The sequence below is a fragment of the Engystomops pustulosus genome, chromosome 4 (genome assembly GCF_040894005.1).
Source record: "Engystomops pustulosus chromosome 4, aEngPut4.maternal, whole genome shotgun sequence".
Classification (NCBI taxonomy): Eukaryota; Metazoa; Chordata; class Amphibia; order Anura; family Leptodactylidae; genus Engystomops; species Engystomops pustulosus.
Window position 1 is genome coordinate 116884389 of NC_092414.1, and position 27696 is coordinate 116912084.

The 27696-nt window shown below is 41.2% G+C and overlaps 1 protein-coding gene across 2 annotated transcripts in view; it reads left to right on the forward strand.

Annotated features, from left to right (window-relative positions):
- COG5 (component of oligomeric golgi complex 5) overlaps positions 1 to 27696 on the forward strand; it is a 220621-nt gene that overhangs the window by 135673 nt on the left and 57252 nt on the right. For both annotated transcript variants that reach the window (XM_072147149.1, XM_072147148.1), the window contains exons 15-18: positions 3829 to 3939; positions 13705 to 13767; positions 18267 to 18370; positions 22118 to 22355. In XM_072147149.1, coding sequence (XP_072003250.1) covers positions 3829 to 3939; positions 13705 to 13767; positions 18267 to 18370; positions 22118 to 22355 — 516 coding nt within the window. The remainder of the gene's footprint in view (positions 1 to 3828; positions 3940 to 13704; positions 13768 to 18266; positions 18371 to 22117; positions 22356 to 27696) is intronic.

Below are 27696 nucleotides of genomic sequence, written 5' to 3' on the forward strand. Positions count from 1 at the left end.
AGTGACAGTTGGGTATACCTGGAAATCCGCCAATAGGGTATCTTCAAGCAGATCATCCAGGTGCTCAGAGATGAGGCCTGCAGAACCTATAATGCAATCAGGAGACGATTGTACGGACCTCTAGTGACGGTTTGGACAAAAAATGTTACAGCATCTTATTCCCTATCCTTCTGTATGGAAGTCTGCTGTCCCCACCCACACATACCCAGACTGGTCAAGGTCCATACTCCAGTCCAACTGAAATATTTCACCTGGAGTTCTAAAAAATACCTTCTCCAAATACATCGGAGCACCTCAAACAGTGGCTGTAGTGGAAAGCTTAGCAGATTCCCTTTACAAATTACAGTCTAGTAGAGGGCACTAGACCTGGAAAAACTACCAGACTCCAGAGACTGCCAGATCCTGAGCTGCTACAGACTGAGCGCCCACAACCTGGCCATAAAGTCCGGGCGGCACAGTCAGACGTTCGTGCCCAGGGAGACCATACTGTGCCAACAGTGCCAGGACCAGGAGGCCACAGAGGATGAGGTCCACTTCCTGCTACACTGCTCCAGATATTTAGCAGTGAGGGACACTCACTTCAGGAGACTCTCAAATCTCCTCCTGAGCTTCAGCTCCATGTAGGAGGAATAGGAGATCTTCATCCTGCATATGCACAATATGTTTGAAATTGAAAAGTTGCAGTAACCACCACTAACCACACCTCTTTTAGCTACCTTGTAAGATAGCTCCCTTGCTCAAGCATGACCCTCGGGAAGCCTATTGATATGATGCATGATTAGAGCCAAACCAGTATATATATTCCAGAAGGAGCAGATTCCCAACTGTAGAAAGCACTGTTTCATTTCAGTTGCCTCTCTTCAGTACAGTGTAGAGAATTAGTTTGACTGTGTGAGAGGCTTTTGACTAGGTCGGGAAGTAAAAGTTCTCTGTTCAGGGAATTATGGATGCCTTTCAGGCATGTAGAGACTTATAGCCATTGATACTCAACTAGAGGATTCTGGGAAAATATGCAAATACGTTTTCCTGAATGGGAAAAGGGAAAAAACACCTCTTTTAGCTTGTAAAGCAGCTCCTCTGACATCAAGCAATGACCTTCAGGAAGCCTAATAACATGATGTGGGATTAAAACCAAACCAGTAAATATATTTCAGAAGAAACGGATTCTCAACTGTTGAAACTGTTAATTTTGTTTTTGCACTTCAGAAAATTGTTATTGATTAAACATTCTGCCCTCCAGGAACCTTCTGTAGACCCTGGGCCCTTTGGTCTGTATAAAAAAGGCTTAGGTTGCTAAACAAATATACCATATTTAAAAATAATAGTCACCAAATTAAGTATGAATGGGGCAATCACAATTCAGTGTATCTATAATTAGAGTTTAGTACCATTTGTTAGATTGACAGAGAACAACAATGAGTTGTTAAACTGGGACACAGCTAAGACTTGAAAATGTGCCTGGTCAGTTGGTGTCTATGTGTGAATAAATATATATAGTTTTGACCAAAATTATTGGCACACCTGCAATTCTGTCAGCTTATACTCAGATTTCTCAAATGATATCAATCAGAAATTCTTTGGTATTATTATCTTCATTTAATTTGTCTTCAATGGAAAAAAAAAAGAATTGTCAAAAAGCCAAATTGGATATAATTCCACTCCAAACATAAAAAGGGGGTGAACAAAAGTATTGGCACTGTTTGAAAAATCATGTGATGCTTCTCTAATTTCTGCAGTTCGAGGGTACAACAATGTCAACATGTACTATCTGTCACCGTCTGAATGAAAAGGGACTGTGTGGTCGGATACTCAGGAAGACCCCACTTCTTACATAGAAACATAAAAAAGATAGGCCGGAGTTATCCAAAACTTACTTTAGAAAGCCTAAAACATTTTGCGAGAATATTCTCTGGTCAGATGAGACAAAAGTAGAGCTTTTTTGGGAAAAGGCATCAACATAGAATTTACAGGAAAAAAAAAAAGAGTCCTTCAAAGAAAAGAAGACGGTTCTTACAGTCAAACATAGCTTTACTGCCTCTGACACTGGACTGAAGACTTCCAACAAATTTTGCAGCATAATGTAGGGCCTATTGTGAGAAAGCTGGGTCTCCCTCCAAGGTCATGGGTCTTCCAGCAGGACAATGACCCAAAACGCACTTCAAAAAAGCCCTAGAAAATGGTTTGAGAGAAAGCACTGGATACTTCTAGTGGCCAGCAATGAGTCCAGACCTGAATCCCATAGAACAGCTGTGTAGAGATCTCAAAATGGCAGTTTGGAGAAGGCACCCCTTAAATCTCAGGGACCTGGAGCAGTTTACCAAAGAAGAATGGTCTAAAATTCCAGCAGTAAGGAAACTCATTGATGGTTACTGGAAGCGGTTGTTCACACTTACTTTGTCTAAAGATTGTGCTACCAAGTATTAGGCTGAGGGTGCCAATACTTTTGTCCGGCCCATTTTTTAATTTTTGTGTAAAATGATCAATGATTTGACTTTTATTTTTTTCATTCTCTTTTGTTGTATTTCATTGCAAGCAAAATAAATTAAGATATTAATACCAAAGAATTTGGGATTGCAATCATTTTCCGGAAGAAAACTAATATTATCTGACAGAATTGCATGGGTGCCAATACTTTTGGCCACCACTGTATATAATATGTATAAATTAATAAATATATAATATGTACATTCTTATTTTCAGAAGTAATGTCTACTATTTACTTACCTTTCACTAGTTGTATATGTTTTATTATTCTATACCATCTTAGGATGTTTCCTTATTATTTCTGACACTGAATGAAATACTTTGGATGTTGATGTGCTATCTTAATCTCCTAGGGAGGTTACTGTTTTGCAAGATACTCATCACTAGCTCTAATTGTATTTCAGTGATTTGACTAGAATTCAACATCTTTGACATTGCTAATGAGGATTAAAGTGGTAGTGAAGACTTAAGCAAAGCTGCCTAATTGGCTGCAAGAGGAGTATTAATGTCCTATAACACAGCATAATTATGTGTATTTTTTACCATGTTTCTTTACAATTCTTACAGTTTTTTTATATTTACAATAAACTAAAGCTGTAAAAATTGTAACTATTATTATTAAGTAAACTATTATGATGATTTTCATTGATGTGTTTGCAATGAAAGAGGACATTTTTATTCTGCATTAGTAGACCTTAACTGCATAGGTAGACCGTAACTAACATAACACATTGTTCACAATTTCCTTGATATTATTTAATTGGCATGTAGTTACAATTAGAGCAAAAGATTATACTTCTCACATTTTGTAATCTATCCTTATGGTACTAGAGTTGTGAATCTTGGTGTCTAATTTTCTTGAACGTAAAGAGGTAAACAGGTTGTCCGTGCTGACAATTCTGGCCTATCTGCATACACCTCCACTATACTGCTGCCATTTGGACTTGCCATTAAGGTTTTGCCATAAGCCGGTCCATAAAACTTATCTTATACGTAACCTGGAGACTGCCTGTACTTTAAAATACATGATCTTGGGATACATATTCCTCGTCGACTAATCTGACTTTTGTGCTGTTGAATCATGCTTGAAGTTTATTTTATTTGTTATATTTATAGTATGAAGCTCTTGCTTTTCTTCAGAAATGAAAAATAGTTTTCATCTTTTTGTTTGCTTTTAATTTTTAAAGTGCTGCTTTTATTTATTTTTTGTTGTATTTATACAAGCCTTTAAAATGTGTTGTGAGGAGAAAGAAGAACTGCTCTATAAATCAATCTATTCAATGTGTAATTCACCCTGACAGTGATGGACCCCATTTCTACAGTGATCTGTTTTTGTTATTGTAGCTGTCTACTCAAGGGGATGCAAGCCAGGTGATTGGACCTCTCACCGAAGGTCAACGAAGAAATGTGGCTGTGGTCAATTCACTCTACAGACTTCATCAATCCATTCAAAAGGTGATAAGATTCAAAACTATTGACATTGCAGTACTGATTTGTTGTAAGGCTTCTTTAGGTGCTTATGTACACTGTAGTGTTATTGTACTACTCTTACTTGTACACCCTTTGCCATTTTGAGTTTAGGTTTACGCTATACTTATTACCTTGTTCGGTGCTTACCCATACCCTTTATCTAAATTCATTTTCTATTTCATGAAAATAAAATTTCTATTGCAAAATAGAAATAGCTGAACATTGTAAACACACAATCCCATATACTATGCCAAAACCTGAGTTATGACAGGTGATTCACCTTGAAGTGGGGATTCTTCCCATTCTCTATTGTTTGTTTGCTGTTAAAAAGCATTGATGAGAAATATACTTATATACCTATGGAAACACTAAAACATGCAGCTGGTTCCAGTGCATCCCTAACTCTTTCCCTATCAGTGTTTCTGGAAATAAATAAATACAGTACATCTACAAATAAAACTGAAATTCTAGGATAAATAAATACACTAAACCCCAACAAACAATTGAGGATGTATGAGACATATCCTTGGCAATAAACGAGTTGAGTTTAATCAAGAACTTTCTTGAAAACACAATGGTATGACAAACATACAAAGCAATAGCATTAGATTAAGTCTCTCCAGGTTATGTAGGTCATCTAGGATAAAACATTAGCTCAGGTCCGCAATTTGGTATATAGAACAATATGAGAGGAAATTGATTGCTAGTAAATGAATAGTGCACGTATCGTAATAATCAGTTACGAGGGATGGGGGGGGAGAGAAAATCCTGAAATCCCTGGGAACCCTGCAAGGTTTCCCATGGCATCTAAGCAGTAATAGTCTTAACTGAGTCTGCAGGGTCATCGACCATCATCTCCTCCATTATGCGGATAGAGAATCTGGTCCCTGGATCCACTCAACCACTGTAGGGGGCTGCGAGCTCTTCCAGTGCATCGGGATCACGGCCTGTGCTTCTGCCAGAAAGTGGCAGAGCAAACCATTTTGAACCGCTTAAAGGGTTTGGCCACTCTTTAACATAAATTGCCTATGTGCTTATACTGCCATAATAATAATCCCTGAATGCTCACCATTTCATTCATCATCCCTGTTGCTTGCTTTATTGTTGTGTGTAGACTCTCTGTAGACTCTGCATAGACATGTAAGCAAAGATCATTCACTGGTAAATAGGTGGGACGTGCAGCAGGAGAAGATAACTCATCCTGCTGTCCCACCTCCCTGTGTGTGTGTCAGTGAGACGGATGGAGAGAAAAAAGACACACTGGAGTCTGCCATGACAGACGTACTGAAAGAGGGAAGAACAGAAAGTTGTCTGGAGATGCAAAGTGCAGCATGTGGATAACAGGGAAAGGCTGAGTCTCTCACAGGAGGCAAAGACACATGTAAATGTACATGCCCAGACCTGCCTAATGGAACAGATTTATTGAAAAGTGGTGAACCCCTTTAAGGATGCAGGGTTTTTTGCGCTCATTTCTCGCTCTCCACCTTCAAAAATCCCAAACGTTTTATTGTTAATTATTACATGACATGTACTGGGAAGCAGGTAAGAATTTCCAAATGTGGTGAAATTGGCAAAAAACGTATTTGTGGGCTCAGTTTTTACGACTTTTACTGTGTGCTTCGAATAACACTTCTGCTTTATTCTTTGGTTCGGTATGATCACAGGGATATCAAATTTATATAGGTTTTATTGTGTTTTAATACATTTTCAAAAATTATGTGCAAGAAAAAAAAAAATTCCGGCAACTTCTGACACTAATTACTTTTTCATACTATGGTTTATGGAGCTATGTAAGGTGTCATTTTTTTGTAAAATGAGCTAACTTTTTCATTGCTACAATTATGAGGACTGTGCGACATTTTGATCACTTTTTATTACATTTTTATGTGATGTAAACTGGTGTAAACGTGGTGTTTCTGACATTTTGGGGCTATTTTCCGTTATGGGGTTCACCGCCAGCAATAATAGATTTCATATTTTGATAGATTGGGCATTTTCAGATGCGGTAATACCTAATGTGTTTGTGAATTTTGCTGTTTATTATGTTTTAGATCACTTCTAGGGAAAGGGGGGTAATTTTTATTTTTTAGCCACTGAGCCACTGGAATTGTAAGGAATCTGCAGAAACCAGACAGCCTCAGGTCTGGCAAAAAGCCGAAGCTGTCACGGCAACCGATCACCGCCCCCCCCCCCCCTATGACATTCGGGACATTCGGCGGCATCAGCAGGGTTGATACCCGTGATCGGTGCTAGCAATATGCAGCAAATCCCACCTCTGTACGAAGAGGACTCAGCCGTGAGCCCTTTTCATACAGCTGCCGTTCCTCTGTGCCATACATATGCGGAGCATGATTTTTACCAAGTATGTTCCGAACAGATAATGCCATCACCCTTGAAAGGAAAGGGCACAGAACAAGATATGGGTATGGCTCTCTCTCTTTTTTTTTTTTTAATGGGGGAATTAAATATGACAATTTTGTTAAAAATAATTACATTGAAGTTATGCTTTAACTGTGTCATTAGTTAAGCTTCATATGAATGTATTTCACCTGTCCAGAACTATTGTGAGCATCCCCACTCTGGATCAGATTGGAGTATAGGTTTAAGATAAGACTATGTAGGCGCTCTGATCTCTCAACATAACTTGAAATGTTTAATCTTGACTTCTAAAACTGTACCAAATTCAAGATATAAATTGAATCTAGTACAGGGATGCTGTAAGCAATTCAAAACTGAGACACATGTCTAGATTTCTGTCTAGATTTGCTATTCGAGGGGAATTTTTCATTGCAGCACTGGCTGGCGTTTGCCTAAAAACTGTGCCAACACGAAAATCGGTGTGGTTTGCAGATGAAATCCATGGCAAGAACTTTTACAACACACCGTATGGGGTAAATCTACAAATGTACAAATGCATTTTATTTCATTTCAATAATAATTTCATTCCACAATAATAATTTTTTATACAACTTGATATTGGTAAAAATGCCCTGTGTATATCTAGCTTTAAATGAAGTCCCCAATATCAGTACTAATAGTAGTTTGAATATGGTTTCGGTATACTCTGTAACTTACACAGTATAAGAAGGGCTTGACCTTCGACTGCTCCAAATCTTAACCTAATTATGCAGCTTTTAGTAGTTGCTTCTGGAGTTAATGTGATTATACCGCTGATCTCATTGAAATGAAGTCTGTAATTTCAAGCCATATGAGCCTTATGATAAATGAGGTTCTTCTCCATGCTTTATTATCAATATAAATAAATGTAATCAAAAGATGAACATTTGCAACACTTATATGCACGGTTACTAGGCATGGTTTATTATCTCTATTATCAAAGATCATTCTGTTCTTGAAATGATGTTTTACCAGTACAGCACTCACATTATCACATCATGACATGCCTGTGAAACTTCTGAACAGGATTTCTTTTTTGCAATGCGGGGTTTTGCAATCTGCAGTCATTCCAATGATGTATTGATTGCCAGTACCTAGTGATATTGCAAAGTATGTAGCATGGCTTTAATTGCATTAGCATAATACTTAAGATTTAGGGCCTCAGTATATCGTATCTGTGGCAACATTCAGTAAATAGCTCTGTAGAAAACAACACAAATCCTGGGTGTTATCCTGTCCATCGCCCCCGACAAAGCTGCCAGCAGCTTAAGAAAGATGGCAGCACATGGGCACCGCAATCTTGGTGAATATTGTCGCTCCCTGTGATGTCATCGGGGGGCAGCGATTGTTTGCAATGACAGCCTTGGGTCTTCCAAAGACCCGAGGCTGTCTTGTTTTAATCCATTAATTACAATGTGCGATTTGCACATTGCAATGGATGAGGAGGAATATCCCCATATACGACCATGCTGTAGCATGGCAGTATATGGTAGGATCAAAGTACCCTAGGTGGTCTGAAAAATAGTAAAAATAAAAATAAGTTTTAAAAAATTATATAAAAAACCCTAAAAATTCAAATCACCCCCCTTTCCCTAGAAGTCATATAAATATAAATAAACAGTAGAAATCATAAACACATTAGGTATCGCCTGCGTCCACAAATGCCTAATCTATCAAGATATAATAATGGTTTTTCACTGCATTCAACCCCGTAACGGAAAATAGCATCCGAAATCAAAAAGGTCACTTTTTTGCCATTTAGAAAACTATAGAAAATTAAATAAAAATTGATCGAAAGGCTGTATAGTCCTTAAAATGGTAGCAAAAAAAAGTAATCAAAAGTTGCAAAAAATTACACTACCCACAGCTCCATACACCGAAGTATGAAAAAGTTATTAGCACCAGAGCATGGCAAAATGAAGAATTTTTTTTGTAGTTTTTAATTTTTGTAAACGTATGAAAACATTATAAAACTTATATAAATGTGGTATCATCGTGATCGCACCAACCCAAAGAGTGAAGGAAACATGTGTTTTGGGGCACACAGTGAAAGCTGTAAAATCTAAGCCTAAAAGTAAATGATGCAAATGCATTTTTTCACCAATTTCACTGCTTGTGGAAATTTTTTTTTCCTTTTTCCCAGTACACGGAATGGAATATTAAATACCATCACTATGAAATGCAATTTGTTACGCAGAAAAGAAGTGATCACACAGCTCTCCACATGCAAAAATAAAAAAGTTATAGATTTTTTTAAGGTGGGGAGTGAAAAATGGAAATGCAAAAACATAAAAGGGCCGGCTTGTTAGGGGGTTAAAGAATATCTACCACCCGGATGAAGGGTTGTAAGCACACTTACATGCAGGTGGGTACCCTCTCTGACAGGATCTGCTCTTCTTTTAGCTTATGCCCTGGTATTTATAAATAAAAAGTCTTTTAAAATCATGCAATTAACATCTATGGAGCCCAGGGCTCCTCGGGCTCATTGCATAATTTTTAAAGCCTATTTTTCTGAAAAGAAAGAGCATAAAAAGCTTAAAGAGGAGCTGATCCTGCCTGTTGTAACAAAAGGTGGGAAATTTTCATTCTCACCAGGGAGAATGATTGTTCTTTCCTCAACAGAAAGCTCTTTGAGACTCCCAAAGAGAGTTGGAAAGTTTGGTATTTTTTTTTTTTTAATACAACTTATTTTTTTTAGAATCATTATATAAAATCGATAATGTTTTTGTATTCACTTGGTTGGGTGAGGCTAAGTTGTCTATATAAATAGATAGGAAGAGAGAGAGGCCTAATAAAAATTCCTTTATTTATTTTAAGGCCTTATTTGTCATTTGAACTGTCCTCTGCTTTTCAATAAATTTGTGAATTGGTTTCATCTCTTTCTAGCAATTATATGAAATGTGATTAAGAACAGGCTTTGCAGTGCAGATGGTGACTTTTTATCAAGCTACATTTCACATTTTATGATCTAACTTTTTGCATTTGAGTTGTGTTAAGCCAAGTTTACACTGATTCTGAAATATGTGAATGCAAACATTTTTCAGCCATTTTATCGTTTTCACATCATGCATACTATGTATAGCACTTCTACAGTAGTTCACTTAAAAATTTGTCAAAACTGTTATTGATAATCTTCTTGGTACTTTCAACAGAAGGGTTATGACATACATACACATCAGCTTTGGGTGAACAAAGGAATTCGAGTGTGGTCAGAAATTGACATGACATCTGCAGGCAGATATTGGTCTCAGTGGTCATTTGTCGTATTTCGAAGTGGCAACACAGGTCAGACATTTGCTTAACAACGACATGTGACATATGTGTCATAGTGCTGAGATGTCTTCAAACAAACTGGGTGTGCCAATCCTAGGACATGCCATCTGAGCAAATGCAGGACACCCCTTCAACAATGGGGATCTTGAAGGCACTGGCAGTCCCTGGGTTACGTACAAGATAGGTTCTGTAGGTTTGTTCTTAAGTTGAATTTGTTTGTACATCGGAACTGTATATTTTATAAGTGTAACCCCAGACAAAATTTTTTTGGGGACAATTGGTGACTTTTTGGAATGTCATAAGAACCAGGATTAACAATAAAGGTTCATTAGACACCTTTAATAACTGTTATTGGTGTTTATTGTAGCCTAGGGCTAAAATACAGTAAATTACCAATTGCCAGAGGTCTGTTTGTAACTAGGGGTCGTCTATTCTTAAGTAGGGGACTGCATGTATATCAAGCTTGCGTGGAGATACTGTTCCACTGGATTAGGTGCACACCACCCACTCTGAGGGAATATAAAAACAGTATAAACAATATTATATGCTTGGAATATGGGGTTTACTTAAAATGAAAAGAAGTTAAGAAATTTGAGACTATATAGTGCTCATTGCTAGATCACCCGGGTCTAGTGTCTGGAGCATTGTTGTCTATGGATGATACGTGTGGATTAGGACTGCATTGGCCCTAAGATATCTATTGGGGGGAAGGCACCAGAATGGGGAGGAGGGGGTTTGGGACAGCCGGCTGCGACCAGCTCTGGGTGGGGGTCTTTTTTTCACGTCTTGTATGTTCCCCCAGATATTTGCTGGCTTATTTTCTTCTGTCCGTATGTACCAACTTTGTAAATGTATGTAATGATAGCATTTACCGTATATACTCGAGTATAAGCCGACCCTAGTATAAGCCGAGACCCCTAATTTTACCACCGAAAACTGGGAAAACCTATTGACTCGAGTATAAGCCGAGGGTGTAGTATACAGCCAGCCCCCATGTAGTATACAGCCAACCAGCCCCCATGTAGTATACAGCCAGCCCCCAGTAGTATACAGCCTGCCCCCAGTAGTATACAGCTTGCCCCCAGTAGTATACAGCTTGCCCCTAGTAGTATACAGCCTGCCCCCCAGTAGTATACAGCCTGCCCCCAGTAGTATACAGCTTGTCCCCTTGCAGTATACAGCCTGCCCCCAGTAGTATACAGCTTGCCCCCAGTAGTATACAGCTTGCCCCCCGTAGTATACAGCCTGCACCCAGTAGTATACAGCTTGCCCCCAGTAGTATACAGCCTGCCCCCAGTAGTACACAGCACAGCCCCCAGTAGTATACAGCCTGCCCCCAGTAGTATACAGCCTGCCCCCAGTAGTACACAGCACAGCCCCCTGTAGTATACAGCTTGTCCCCAGTAGTATACAGCCTGCCCCCATCAGTATACAGTCTGCCCTCAGTAGTATACAGCAGCCCCTATACAGATAAAGAAATAAACTTAATACTCACCCTCCGTTGTCCCGATGTTCGTCGCGGCTCCCAGCGGCTTCCGATCCCCATCGCGGCTCCCGGCGGCTTCTTCACTCTTCTCTGGCCGGGAGATCGCGCTGGCCGTCGCACACTGTGATGCCGCGCTGCCGCCGCTGATTACATCATCCGCGGCGACAGCGTCGCATCACAGTGTGCGACGGCCAGCGCGATCTCCCGGCTAGTGAAGAGTGAAGAAGCCGCCGGGAGCCGCGACAGGGATCGGGAGCCGCCGGGAGCCGCGAGGAACATCGGGGACACCGGAGGGTGAGTATTAATGTATTTATTTTTATCACTGACTCGTGTGTAAGCCGAGGCTAGGTTTTTCAGCACATTTTTTGTGCTGAAAATCTCGGCTTATACACGAGTATATACAGTACCTTGTTGTTTAAAAAGATAAAAATTATACAATCAAACATACTGGGTGTTTGCAACATTGTGCAGCAAATGCTCACTGGAAACATTTGTGATCGGCTACCATGGTTTTGCCGAAGGCGTTTAATTCTTGCACGGCACATGGGCGTCGCTATCTTGGCAGGGTTGTAACTCCTAGTGACGTCATCGAGGACAACCCACAGACTCTGACAGTCTGTGTGAGACTCGCAGGCCTGTCATTTCTGAAGATTCATTACAGTGTTACGGTGGTGCACTATGTAAGATCTTCAGCAAATTCACCATATACTGCAATGCTGATGTATTGCAGTATATGGTAGGAACGATCAGACCCCTAGAGTTAAAGTATCCAATAGGGTCTGCAAATAGAGTAAAAAAATGTTTATTCCCGTGAGTGAACCTCCTAATGGAAAATAGTGCCCACATATCTAAATCCACTTTTTAGCCATTTTGAAACTCTTACATTTTTTTTTTAAAGTGATGATCAAAGGGTCATACATGGTCCCACAAAAAAATTACACCTCTATCTGCCAAAGTATGGGAATGTTTTTAGCATCAGAATATGCTGAAACAGACATTTTTTTTATTCATACAAGAGGTTTTCAATTTTTTAAATCTATTAATAACTAAATAATGTTAATCTATAAAACATATATAATCCGATATAATTGGGTATCCCCATGAACGTACTGACCAAAAGAATTTTTGAAATTTTTGAAATATTTTTTCCCGATTCCCAGTACACGGCAATGAATATTAAATACCCCCACTAGGAAGTAAAATTTGTTACACAGAAAACAAGTCCCATTCAGTTCCGTACACAGAATAATACAGTAATAGTGCGTTGGTTTTCTGCATATTGCTGGGAAAGGTGCAAGGAGCATGTAACAGCCAGCAACACATGTGCGGGGCCGTCTTGGCTGTGCTTGTCATTCCCTGTGACATCATTGGGGAGTGGCAATCCGTCACCTTAACAGTTTCAAATTTCATCTACCTCTTGCAAGGACTGAGATAAAAATAAATAATAAAAATTAAAAACATGTTAGGTACCGCCTCATCCCAAAAGTCCTGATCTATCAATATATAAAAACTTTTTTCCCCAGTGCTTAAACTAATAATCCTGTTTTGATTGAGGAATAAAAAATCTGTTCATGTTTTGTGTCTCCTTAATCATACTAACATACAGAATAATCATGTTTATTATACGTTATGGTGAACTGCGTAAAAGTTTTATTAAAAAACAAGTGGCAAAACATCTGTTTGATTCTGTTTGGCTGCAAGAAAAAATTTAATTTGAATTATTATGCCATTTTTACCATAAAAATTAACCCATTGGAAAATATAAATCCTGCCGCAAAAAACAAGTCCCCGTATACCCATGTTGGATAAAATAATAAAGTATTGTCTTTTTGATTTTCAGCAGGGAAAGACAAAAAAAGTGCTGTGTCCTGAAGGCCATTTTAGGCCGTTTCCTTAAAGGAAACCTACCACTTGAAGTGGCAGGTTCCCGATGGCAATACCGAGCACCAGCTCAGGGTGAGCTGGTGCCGGCGCTTATTTTTGTTAGTGTTTTAAACCACGGTATCGCGGTTTAAAACACTTTTTAAACTTTATAGCCGGCGCAGGCAGGTACGCGCTCGGCGCTTACCATGCGCGCGGCTACATAGGAAGTGAAGGAGAGCCGCGCGCATGGTAAGCCCCGAGCGCGTACCTCCCTGCGCCGGCTATAAAGTTTAAAAAGTGTTTTAAACCGCGATACCGCGGTTTAAAACACTAACAAAAATAAGCCTCGGCACCAGCTCACCCTGAGCTGGTGCTCGGTATTGCCATCGGAAACCTGCCACTTCAAGTGGTAGGTTTCCTTTAAGGTGTTAAGTCGTCATATAAATTTTGTGAGTGCTAGAGAAGTGAGTGCTGTTTAATTTAATATTTTATATCATTCCATGCTAATAGGCAAATATCATGAAATCCAGGACAACCCATTCAATGCTGGATAAGGTTATTTTTAATTTTTTATCAGTTTGTTATTCTACACCGAATAATAGACAAAAAAACAGAAGGGAGCTAATTCTGTCTGCTGTCTACATATACGGTACTTTACTAGTTTGCTTGTGTCTGTCTAAATTTATGTATGGTACTCATTCATATTTACTAATGCTGCATGTTTCTTCTAGGTTATATCAGGTCAGGGTTCACTTCCCGTTTCTGCAGAGCAGAATATAAATGCTGCTATGAAGGTAATAAGTGCTATTGACTGTTTTGATATCATAAATGATTTCAATAAAAAAAATAAACAATCTTAAATTAATGTTTGTTTTGCACCATTGAAATGTTTGTTCAATTCTTAGATAAAATAAAGACAACTAATATTGGAAGTGCATGTTTCAGTGGTATGGCATTACCATGTTATTGCATTTCTGAAAGACTCACGTGATACACATACAGCATGGGCATTCACATTCAGTTTAATAAATCTGCCATATATAAACATTTCTTCAATTAGATGTCATTAAAAAAAATGTTCCTGTGTGAAGATAATTTCTCATAAATGTAGTCATTTTGTCCCTCAGAAACGAGATGGCTTCCTCGGTTACGGCCACCTCTGCTGGAGGGATTGCACAAAGAAACAAAAGGGTTTTGTATATGAAATGTCTGGAAGTATCTGCATGTCCCACAGCCGTCCTGTGGTAATGATTGCTGAATCCAGGTGGTCAAGCAGGACTTTATAGCGCATGTCTGGCCACCGCTGCCAGAGTGTGACGTGGTCGTAACCGAGGAAGCTATCTCGTTTCTAAGGGACAACATGACTACATTTATGATAAATTATCTTCACACAGGAACATTTTTTTTAACAACTTCCAATTGAAGAAATGTTTATAAATGGAAGATTAGTGAAACTGAATGTGAATGCCCAGACGAGAATACCCCTTTAAAGGGAACCTGTCAACACATTTGCATATATACAGCTAGTGACAGGTTCCTATAGAGCACTATTAACTAACTGATACCCTTCTTTTAGCTAAAAATTGTTTCCTTCACATCCCCATAACTCAATATATTACCTGGAATCAATATATTACCTGGAATAAAAGGAATCAGAGGCACGTCCTGCTCGACCGGTCCCTCCCATCTACTCCTTCCATGTCTTATGCCGCCTCAGTATTCAGATTCAGCAGTTCATGTCATGTGACCAGGGTGATGTACAGGTACAGTTTGCTAATGTGTGGAGGCTAAAGTACCTGAGATGAGTCAGTCAAAATAAGGGGATGTGGTTTACTGGCAGCCCAGGAGAGAGAAGAGTAAAAGCCAGCAGACATGAGTCAAGAAAACTAACTGACTAACTATCAGAAAAACAACTGTAATTAAGGTGCAGTGCCTTACTGGCAGCTAGTTTTAGGTGATATGGGGAGGACTTGTAACCCTTTATCAGCAGGCATTGTTAGTCAGGGTGGTAAAATTCTTGTGACAGGTCTCCTTTAAGGGGCAATCAGCCATTTGAGGGCAACCACAAAGCTAAACCCCCCTAGCAGCCACAGTGCCCTGACTCAACAGCCACAGTGCGCCCCCTGTAGTAACATTGCCCACTCCAGTGATCAATGTGCCCCCAGTAGTCACTGTTCCCCAGAAGTCACTGCATTGCTTAACACCTATAAAAGCTGTTTTGTCAATGATTATAAATATTGTTTGAAAACTGACTGCAACATTAATTTACAGGGTTCTTATAATTGCATTGTATCACTTTGTAAATAAAGCTATATTTTTATCTGGATTGTTTCTGCAGCATTCGTCATATGGGATTGTGTATCTTAATAATATTAAAGGGTTTCCCTTATTTTATTATTTTTTTTATTAAACTCTGGGTTATTATAAGTATATTTAATCTCTATACTGGAGTCTGTAAGACCCTTGGGTTCCTTCGCCAAGTGTGAATGTCAAAGGAATATGCAGCACTGGTGAAGTCCACTTTCACTTCAAAAAACTGCAGTAAGTTATTAAAAGGGATAAGGCCCAACCTGCTGATCAGTGGGGGTCTCAGTGCTGAGACCCCCGCAGATAGTGAAAACGAGGGGTCCGTTGCAAGGCTCGGCAATTTCCGTCAGCTCCATAGAGATTAATGGACCAGAACGGTCATCCGCGGCATTAATCTCAGCGATGAGGAGCACTGAGACCCCCACTGATCCCCGCATAGGGGATAGGGGCTTAACTTTCCTTCGTGGAAAAACCCCTTTAATGTTAATCTAGCTGCAACACCTTCACATCCAGTATCCCTTTGCAGGGGCAAAACAGTGCTAGGTACACTGGATTATCAAGATTGTTGGGGATTCCAGAGGTTAAAGTCTATTAATACTATGGCATATGTTTTATTTTACATAGTTTTAGAAGGGCTTGTTTTTTTCTTGTATTTTTTCTTGCTACCAGATAATGTTTTATAAAAAGTGCTGGGAAATGGTAAAAATAAAAGAAATGTTATAAGAAATGGGGAAAAAATTAAAAAGTTTATTTGTTATATTACTGAGCAATGGCGAATCTTCATATATAGGCAGGCGCCTGGGACCTTAGCCCCATACCTAGGCCCTATATGAAGAACTGCCATACCTTCCGGCTTCTTCTCCTCGATGCAGACGCTCCGCCTTCTGCTATCACTATCACTATGACCCGGCGGTGTCGCGGGCGCGCATTGCACGGGCCCTTACAATATGACATCACACGGCCGTGACACCGCCATGTCATAGTGATGTGCCCAGGCCGGAAGACGTTGCCACGGAGTAGAGGCCGGAAGTTCAATTGGGCCCTTTTGTGTACATCTCATTACATCTGGGGTGTACATTTTATAAAAATGGGGCCTCTGGGGCGGACATTTCATTAGAATGGGGTATCTGGTGCAGGCATTTCATTAGAATGTGGCATCTGGGACATTTCATTAAAGAGGACGGTAGTCTGGGTGGAAGGTTTCATGCAGTTAGGGAATGTGATTGGCTTTCATACAATAAATGGGTTATAAGAGCACAATTGAAAGTACCGTACATACTCGACTATAAGCCGAGGTACCTGAAAAAGAACTATTGACTCGAGTATAAGCCGAGGGTAGGAACTACATTGATCCCAGCCTGCCCCCAGTATACAGCCAGACAGTGCATGTCCCCCAATATACAGCCTGCAGCCCCTGCCCCCGAGTATATAGCCTGCAGCCGCTGCCCCCGAGTATATAGCCTGCAGCCGCTGCCCCCGAGTATATAGCCTGCAGCCCCTGCCCCCGAGTATATAGCCTGCAGCCTCTGCCCCCGAGTATATAGCCTGCAGCCCCTGCCCCCGAGTATGTAGCCTGCAGCCCCTGCCCCCGAGTATATAGCCTGCAGCCCCTGCCCCCGAGTATGTAGCCTGCAGCTCTTGCCCCCGAGTATATAGCCTGCAGCCCTTGCCCCCGAGTATATAGCCTGCAGCCCCTCCCCCCAGTATATAGCCTGCAGCCCTTGCTGCCAGTATACAGCCAGTATGCAGCCTATAGCCCCTGCCCCCATTATACAGACTGCAGCCCCTGCCCCCCCAGTATACAGCCTGCAGCCCCTACCCCCGAGTATACAGCCTGCAGCCCCCGCCCCCAGTATACAGCCAGCAGCCCCCTGTCTCTAGTATACAGCCAGCAGCCCCCTGTCTCTAGTATACAGCCAGCAGCCCCCTGTCCCTAGTATACAGCCTGCAGCCCCCCCACCCTAGTATACAGCCTGCAGCCCCCCTGTCCCTAGTATACAGCCTGCAGCCCCCCTGTCCCTAGTATACAGCCTACAGCCCCTAACCCAGTATACAGACCCTGCCCAGCTTATAAGAAAAAAAAGTGTATTAGCCTTCTGACCCTCCTGTGAGGTCCTCTTCTGTACATCGATGCTCCGGCTTCCTCTCTCAGTGCCATTGCTCGAAATGTGACGTCAGTGGCTCGCTGACATCATAGTGTGTGCTGATGGCACCGCATGGAGAGAGGGAGCCGAAACAGCCGAGTTAGGGGTTTTCAGCACATTTTTTTGTGCTGAAAAACTCGGCTTATACTTGAATATATACGGTAATCATTAAATTACTTTTATAAACAGTCAAATTTTAAGGATATAGAGTAGTGCTTAAGTTCTAACATCTGAGGGGGGCTAGTCATGTGAACAGCCCAGGGACCATGGGACACTTAATCAGCCTTAATCAGTTACTAAATGTATAGACTTTGGTTCATTTTAATAATATAAATAATTTGTAAACCTGAAAAAAACAATCCTGATTTGTTTTTTTTATAGTTAATACTTATATTTCTCCTATACCAACTCTGCTTTATGTTTTTTTTTTTATAATATGTTGTGACATTCCTCAGTTATTCCTTAGAAATTTTATTACTCAGTCAAGTGCATGTTACCAGTTGAGGGTATGTACCTGCACAGTCCGAGTCTAGCAACACTGATTGAACACAATCAGATTTTACAGGGTTACATCAGAAGAAACTGGTAACACCCACTTGGCTAACTACTCTTTCTATAAGAAATTATGCTCTGGATTTGTTGATTCATGTAGAATCCAGTTATTATTAACAGCCAAGTCAGCAGTGATGACAGGTCTTCTTCAAAGACCTTTCATTAGACAGACACAAGCTGTGGCCTTTTACAGAAATGTCACTAACACTGATATTTGTAATAAGATTGAGATGTCATTCACTATTATGATGAACAATCATATCAGTAATTTCCATACTCTTATTTATCAGGCTGTCGATAATCTTATGGGAAATGCTGTGCAGCCTCTCATTAATTCCGTGGGTGACTCTGTTGAAGCCATTATCATAACTATGCACCAAGAAGACTTTTCAGGGTAATGTTTTGCTGTTGAATTTAATTTGGCACCACCATGTGTATATGTTGCTTTATGTAGTTTTGTACCTATTTGAAATTGATATATTTGAGTGCATTTATGACACAAGTCTGGAATTTATGTTTTCTATTGGCATATTTACGGTCAGGAACGTACATACAGCAATCACAGTGTCAGGGGGCCCCCATCATCTGATCTAAAATTGGAGGTTGTGCACCATTATATACATATTATGATGCACATTGTACAGCGTACACACCTGTATACGGAACTGTATGTGTTTGTATATGTGATGTGCTCATGCTCTATATGTGTGCGTGTATATATTTGTTTAACAGTGTTTTTGCTTAACCCCTTACCGACGTGCGCCATAATAGTACGGCGCGCGTCGGGTGTGGGCCCGTGAGCCCTCTTTATAGCCGGTAATTCTTTGCTGCATATTGCTAGCACCAATCACGGGTGTTTTCCCCGCGATCCCTGCCTGCAAAGATGTTCGCCATCATCTTACGAAGACCCGAGGCTGTCTTGTTTTAACCCATGCATCACAATGTGCTAATTTCACATTGTAATGAATGAGGAGGAAAATCCCCATATACTGCCATACTGTAGTATGGCACTATATGATGGGATCGATCAGACAACCTATGGTTATAGTAAATTATATAAAAATTCAAATCACCCCCTTTACCTAGAACTGATATAAATATAAACAGTAAATATTATTATTTATTAGGTATTATTATTATTAACACATTAGCTATTGCCACATCTGAAAATGCCCGATCTATCAAAATATAATAACTATTTTTCGTTTTTGTAAATGTATGAAAACATTATAAAACCTATACAAATGTGGTATTCCCGTGATCGTACCGACCCAAAGAATAAAGTAGATGTGTTATTAGGGGCGCACAGTGAAAGCCGTAAAATCGAAACCCACAAGAAAACAATGCAAATGCGTTTTATCACCATTTTCACTGCATTTAGATTTTTTTTCCTGCTTCCCAGTACACAGCATGGAATATTCAATACTACCAGTATGAAGTGCAATTTGTTACGCAGAAAACAAGCTGTAACAGAGCTCTTTCTGTGTAAAAATAAAAAAATTATAGATTTTTGAAGGTGGGGAGTGAAAAATGGAAATGAAGAAACAAAAAAGGGCCAGGTCGTTAAGGGGTTAAAGGACCTCTAACAGCAGGATCAAGGATTGTATACCGAGCACACTGACATACTGGTGTGTGCCGCCTCTGGCTGTATCCACTTTTCTTTTAGCTTCTTGTGCCCTTATTTTTTAAGTAAAAAGAGCTTTCAAAAATATGCCAATGAGCCAGAGTGCTGCAGGCTCCATTAAATTTGCATGATTGTAAAAACCAGGGCGTAAGTAACTAAAAGAAGAGCAGATCCTTCCAGAGGGGACACACACCAGTATGTCAGTGTGCTTGCTTTATAATCCCTGATCCTGGTGGTAGATGTCCTTTAATGGTATACAGTATATTTTAGTTAAAGAACATGATACTGTATTAAAACTTCCATTCCAAATTGTTATCAGGTACAAATTATAAAGTAATAAGTCATAGAAGTGTTAGTCACACAAAATGCTTAGTAAAGGAAATAATGCTATAAAGTAAAGAAAATGTATGTATAACAGAACAAAAGACAGAAGTATAAGAAACAAATGCTATAACATTCTTATAGAAAGAGTTACCTGTACAGTGTTGAACACATCAAGGCTTGTGTGAGAAGAACCAGCCATATTTGTTTTTGCATTTGAATTACTCTAAGAGGCTGTACAATGAATGAAACTTCTCATTTAATGATTCTTCTCATAAAGTTAATAATTTTACTAATTGCAACCTTGTTTTGTAAAAAGTGTTTCAATCGCCAGATATAGCAGGTACAAGCTCTGATTGCCACCCCTGCTGTTATCATACATAAATTTATCCACAGTATTGTGAACTGGTATCTTCAAGTAGGCTTTCCTACTTCCCTAAAAAACCTAGTATCATTAGCTAGAAGAAACTGGCTTCTCAGTTTCTGACAAAGTAGCAGCCATAGATGTCATCCACCATGGTTAGACCTTTTCTGTTGATGATAAGACCAGTGATGATAAGAGCTGTAATAGATTTCTTTGTCACCAGGGTCACCGTCATAGGGGTTTACTGTGACTCTATTCACGGGCCCTAGACAGGAGATGGGGCTCAGAGTCAGAGAAACGCCACTGCTGATGGCCGCTCTTCTCTGTGCTGTCTGTACTTCTTTTTGATGAAAGGAGCAGCAGGTCACTGGTCATACCTTCTTTCTGCTCCCTCCTCCCCCACCTCACTGAACTAGATGGCAGCCCAGGAACACAGAGCAGAGATGCGGCTGTTGGACAATAGGCTTTATTTAGATGGAATTAAAGGGAACCTGTCACCGCTGTTCCAAAAAAATGAAACTAAGACAGGTTCCCATAGAGCCCTTTAGTCCTAAGGGCACCCATTTATCAACTAACACTGTTGATGCATAGAAAAGCAAAAAATCACATTTTATTCTGTACCTGGTAACCAGGGAGAACCCAGCGAGTCCACGTGGGAGGATCACCGCGGCTCGAGTCCTCGCCCTCCTCTGTGCACATCAGCCAGCGCACGCCTCCATCTTTCCTACGTCACGCGGCTCCCTGGCTTTCTGCTCGCTGATAAGCATTGACACAGCTGAGAGCAGCCAGTGCGCGTGCGCGGAACTCGGCTGTGCAATGTAGGAAAAATCATACAGGGGGCGTGCGCTGGCTGAGGAGGGCGAGGACTCGAGACACGGTGATCCTCCCACGTGGACTCACTGGGTTCTCCCTGGTTACCGGGTACAGAATAAAATGGGATTTTTTGCTTTTCTATGAATCGCCAGTGTTAGTTGATAAATGGGTGCCCTTAGGACTAAAGGGCTCTATGGGAACCTGTCTTAGTTTCATTTTTTTGGAACAGCGGTGACAGGTTCCCTTTAAGACCCATGAAATACGGCACTAAAACACCCTGCAGGGACCAGGGATTCACGCATCTTGGCTAACTGTGATGCTAAAAGTTCCTGTCTCCCCTTGAAACTACTGTCCTATATTGAATGTGAGTAAAATTATGAGTCCAGCAAAAAGGCAGGAGCTCACAGCATTATAGATACCTACCATGCTGTCAGCCCTGCTAACCGCACAGTATGTGGTGTGAGAAATATGCCACATAATCTGTATTCTGTATACACAGATATTATTGAATGGCCCCATACTTTCTCTCAGTTACGCCTCATAGAGCTCTTGCTACCTATTTTGTAGGTTTCCACCTGTGCAATACCCACACCTGTAAAACACTGAAATTGTAACCTTGTTTCTTTCCTACAAGGCCTAGGGTCAGTTAGGGCGAAGGTGACCGAAGAAAAAATAGACCTCATGATGCTCATTGGTGATTTTCTTGTCGAGGAGATGGTTGGGCATAGGGTAGTCATTCCTCTTTGCTTGGTAGGCAAAGGTATTGAGTCTTCCCATGCTTGTAGATTTTGTCTACCGGAAGTCTGTAGTGCATGTACTGTTGTATCTCAATTCAAAGCTGATTCTGTTGATGATGCCATCACCCTGTGCCATGAAATAAACATGATCTAGATTATTGGTGTATTTCTTCTGACATGTTCCCTTTAAAGTGAAGCTCTACTTTTGTAGGCAACCCTCTTAGATTTTGCTATATATTGTTTTAGCAATTAATACATAAAATATATTTGCTTATTTTTCAGAGGCCTTATGAATTCAGGAAAGCCAGATGTTCCATGTTCCCTGTACATGAAAGAATTACAAGGCTTCATTGTGAGAGTCATGAATGACTATTTCCGTCACTTTGACTGCACGGATTTTGTGTATGATAATACGGAAGCTATTGCCCAGAGAGCAATAGAATTGTTCATACGCAATGCAAGTCTGCTGAGACCACTTGGCGAAGGAGGCAAAATGAGACTGGCAGCTGACTTTGCACAGGTAAGAGCATTAATGGCATTCATCTAAAATTCAGCTGACAATTAAAAAAAATTATCAGAGTGTCTGAAATCTAACTTTAACTTTCTTTAAAAGTAAGGGCTGTTTCACACTAGCCGTGATGAGCTCATGATTATGAGCCATGAAGAGTGCCATGTCCCTCACTGAAATAGCTGCTGGGGAGGGGATTCCTTGTATTATATCAATATATTATGCAAGGAGACCCTGCTAAACAACAGTGGCCACACTGCAATCGCTTACAGTATATCCTATATCAATATGTTGCAAGGAATCCTTTCCCCAGTAGTGTGGTCAGCCCATGACAAAAGACTTCAGCTCATTACGGATAATATGTAACAGCTTTAAAGGAATGGGAGACCAGTGTGAGTCAGTTGCATCCCTTAGCAACCTTTAGCTACCTAATTGCTTGGCTATAGTACACACTACAGCAGTGTTCATAATGTAGACCAAAAGTTTGGTTATTGCATGTTAAAAACTGCAGAAAAAAGGGGCTATTAAATAACTGAAAAAAAATATAATGTAAAAAAAATAATAAATTGGTCCCTTTTCAAAGGAGCACTTCCAAATATGATCAAATGCGTTAGGTATTCCATATGTTTTAAAATGCTTATTCTGTTTAAATGAAAGCAATTACTGGAAAAAATGCTGGGAGCATGGGAGAGCCAGGTGATGTCATGGGAATTACTTCATGCCTCTTGCGTGACATCACCTCCCATGCTCCCAGAATGGGAGAGGAAGGTGGCGAGGGTGTACATAATTTTCAGCCTGGAGTGCAGGACATGTGGTCCCCACGCTACGTGCTGCTAATTATAAGTTTGTTTTCTAGGTGATCCCAGCATGTCAAGCTTTGTACAAAAATCATTATCCCAGTTGGTGCCGTGTCGGCTACTGGGGGCACTGTGCCTGCTGGGGACAGTGGCTACTGGGGGGCAATGTGGCTACTGGGGGGCAATGTGGCTAGTTGGGGCACTGTGTGTGCTCAGGGGCAGTGTGGCAACTGGGGGAACTGTGACTGCTTGAGGGGGGAGTGTGGCTACTGTGAGGCACTGCAACTGCTGTGGGGGTAGTGGCTACTAGGGGAGCTGTCACTGCTGGGGGGACAGTGACTACTTGGGGCACATTGACCGCTGAAGGGGGCAGTGTTGGGTCAGGGCATTTTGGCTGCTTGGGGAGTTCAGCTTTGTAGTTGCCCTTAAATGGTTGATTGTCCCTTAAAGAGGACCTGTCACCAGAATTTTACCACCCTGACTAACAATGCCTGCTGATATGACTCATGTCTGGTGTTTGTGACTCTTCTCTCTCAGGCTGGCAGTGAACCACACCCCATTATTTTGACTGACAGCTCTGTGTCTCTTCAAATCACTGCCCTGCCACCTTGTACTGTTTCTGCTAATATTCAGCTACAGACATATGAAGCTCTATATACAGATGGGACATAATTGCAGGTATCTCTGCCTTCTAAGATTAGCAAATTGTATATGACATCACAGCAGCCTCCATGGAGGATGGAGAGGAATAGAAATCCATGGAAACTGCTGTGACTTAATGTTGTCAGATATATGCATAGGGTACAGTTTGCTATTGTTAAGAGGCTAAAGTACCTGAGGTGATGTCACTCTGGTCACATGACATGAACAGTGACCAGTAAGGAGGCATAAGGCATGGGGACTATTAGTGGGGAGGGACCAGATGAGCAGGACAGGCCCCCTCTGATGCCAGGTAATGCCACAAACAAAACAGCATAGTTAGGGGTTTACAAGCCCCATACAACAATATATAACAGTACAACATGGTGCTAACAGGTACATGTAGAGGTTTAGAGAGATGCGCTGAACAGGCAGGCTACCAGGGTGTATTGTGGTGGATTACCTTAGAGGTGTCTATTTCTATGGTTCCTCCCAGGAACATTATAGCGCAATTCTTAACATTAAGTCGGAATCCTGAGAAAGATTCAAATCCCTTTAGTGCATCAATAGTTAAATCACCCTCTTCGTCAGCCATGAAAAGTTCAATGTCATCCACGAAAAGACGTTGACTGCTCACCTTGATCCCTTTGAAGACCAATTCCAAGAGGTGAGACAGGGGTTTCAATTCCAGGTCAAAAAGAAGTGTAGGTAATGGGCTCCACTGTCTTGTCCCTTTCTGCAACGGGAGGGGGGTAGACAGGAAACCTGTGGTACTCACCATAGCCCTAGGGTCCGAATATAAAACTCTCAGCTAGGTTCTAAAGGCTCCAACAAAGCCCATCTTACCAGCTCTAGCCACCCCCAGTGCAGGTTACCAAAAACCTTTTTCCACGTCAAGGGTGACCAGAGCAGGCACCCTTCCTCCTCCTGTCTTTCCCTCTGTGACACCCAAGGCCATAAGAACTCTCCTAACATTCACTGTCGCCCTTCCTTTTATGAAACCTTCTTGGTTCCCCAATATCAGTGAGGGCAAGAATGCTGCCAGCTGATTTGCCATGATCTTGGATAGGAGTTTCTGATGCTGGTTGAGCAGTGAGATAGGGCGGTACGAGCCTGGAGCAGTGGGGTCCCTCCCTTCTTTTGGTATTAATACTACATGCGCTACATTGGTTCCCAGGTAGAGATTGTGGCCCTGTAAGATACTATTGCACAAATTTGACAAGAATGGCATGTAGTGTAGATTTGTACCGTGTTAGCCATGAAGAGCAGAAGAAGAGTAAAGAAATCAGGCGATAACTTTTTGAGGCTAACTATTTGATGGTAAGCTTTCGAGAATACTAGTTCTCTTCATCAGACATGATGTTATGCATGAAACAGAAAATTCACAGCATTTTATACACACTAAACAGTGATCATCAAAGGTTATTAAAAAAAACCCTCTAAAACAGATTGATACATACAGGGACATCTTATTTACGACGGGACAGCAATAAAATATTAAGAACCTGTGAGGCAAGACACATGAGCCCTGGCTCTTATCTGCTTGTGGCCTCCAGGTCAGAGGTAGGAGGTCATGAAGCTGGCAATGAATGTTAAGACCACTTTGCAAGGTGTTGAATCTCCTCATTAATTTATACTCCCTTTCTTTCCTTTCCCTCTGTGTCTTAAAATGTCCCATTAAAATAGTAATCTGCAATTCTTCCATAGTGTGGTCCTCTCTGTAGAAATGTGCACATCGCCTTGTAAAGCTCCCCTGGGAAGCCGTTAGGGCAGGGTTCCCCAAACTACGGCCCGCGGGCCACATACGGCCCGCGGACCGCTTCGATCCGGCCCCCGACGTTTGCCTCGGCAGCGCAGGGACCTCGCGGCAGGAGCCCCTGTCCGTCTGTATTATGGAGCGATGTGGCCGGAATACAACCCCGACGCACATCGCTCCATGAACTAGGTTGCCCGGCCGCGCGATGACATCATCACGCGGCCGCGCACCCCTTCTTGTCTGGACGCGGCAAGAAGATAGAAGATGCGCGGCCGTCAGTACAGGGTTTTTATTTTTTTTATTAAAAAGGGCAGTAAAAAGATTGTGGTGGCCGGGGGCCAATAGTTAGTTATGAGGGGCAGCTTAGGAAATAATTAATTATGAGGGGCAGTATAGGGAATAATTAATTATGAGGGGCAGCATAGGAAATAATTATGAGGGGCAGTATAGGGAATAATTAATTATGAGGGGCAGCATAGGAAATAATTAATGGTGGGGGGCAGCACAGGAAATAATTAATTATGAGGGGCAGCATAGGAAATAATTAATTATGAGGGGCAGTATAGGGAATAATTAATTATGAGGGGCAGCATAGGAAATAATTAATTATGATGGGCAGCATAGGAAATAATTAATGGTGGGGGGGCAGTATAAGGAATAATTAATGGTGGGGGGAAGCATAGGAAATAATTAACGGGGGGGGAAGCATAAGACATAATTAATGGGGGAGGGGCAGCATAGGAAATAATTAATGGTGGTGGTGTAGGAAATAATTAATTATGAGCGGCAGTCTAGTAATTAATGGGGGGGAGGCATATTCAATAATTAATGGAGAGAGGTCCCAGTATATTAATTAATTAATTGGGCCAATATATATAAAATAGTTCATAAGGGAGTGCAGTATATTAAATAATTAATTGAGGGGGGGGGGATACCAGTGTATTATGGATGCAGTTTGGGGACCCCTGCGTTAGGGCCTGGTATTTTTCCCTGCGGGAGGGATTTAATCGTCTCTTGCATCTCCACAGCTGAGATTGGGGAATTTAGGGATGCAAATTGCTATGCCGATATCAATGGCAAGGTTATTTCATTCAAAAAAGCGTAGCCGTTCACAGGGTCATAAGAGGAGTCCATATAAAGACTTTTGTAATCGTCACCTAATACCTGATTAAGTCGTTTGGGGTCAGTAACTCAGGTGTTGTAGGACTTTTTTATGGGACAGGTGTGTCGTTTGGGCATCTTCCCTCTTACCAGGTTTGATAACATAAGTTTTGTTACCAAATCTTCTTAGTTCTATTTCCTGCAGCAACCATACATATTTCAAAGTCCGACTTTGTTTGTAACCAAGCAGTTTTGGTGTGAGGTGTTGGTGAGGACAAGAAGGCTTGGTACGTCTGACACACAGCGGTGCTGGCTTTCTCAAATTGGCGTTTTGTATTATTTTTTTTTTTAACACTCCCACATGGGCCATCAATTTGTTGCGCATTACCACTTTGGCTGCCTCCCAAAAAAGGTGGGGGTTTCCCAATATCTCTACCCACCAGCCCCTCCTCAGATCTATAAAATTGGCATCCTTTGCAAGAAAAGTCAGGAATCTCCATAACCAATCCTGGCCCTTAGGGTGCACGTCTAAGAGGTTAAGGCTGACTCGTGAGTGGTCAGATATGACCAAGTCTTCTATAAGGGAGTCTTGTACTGTCGTCACTAGTGTGTCAGATACACACAGATCTCTTCTCGACCATGTGTTGTGCGGATGGGAGAAGTGCATGAACCCTCTCTCATGAGGGTGCAGGTATCACCATATGTCTCCAAGGCTTACATGTGTAAAAAAAATCACTTGGCATGTTGTCCCTTCTAGTGTCTCCCCCCAAGGTTCTATCTTCAATCGGGTGATGTACTGAGGTGAAATCCCCCCTAGAAGCTTCTGTGGTCTGACGTCCCGGAGAATCCTGCCCCCCTTAAAAAAAATGGTTGCTAGCTGACATTGGAGGCATACACATTATAAATACTTAGCTGGGTTTTGTATGAAAATGTGGGACATTCGCCCCTCACTGTCACAATGGTTTTCCAGCAGTTTACAAATTTTTCACTATACTAACAGCAAAACAATTTTTACCTAAAAGAAGGGGGTCAGTCAGCTCTATAGGAACCTGTCACTGTA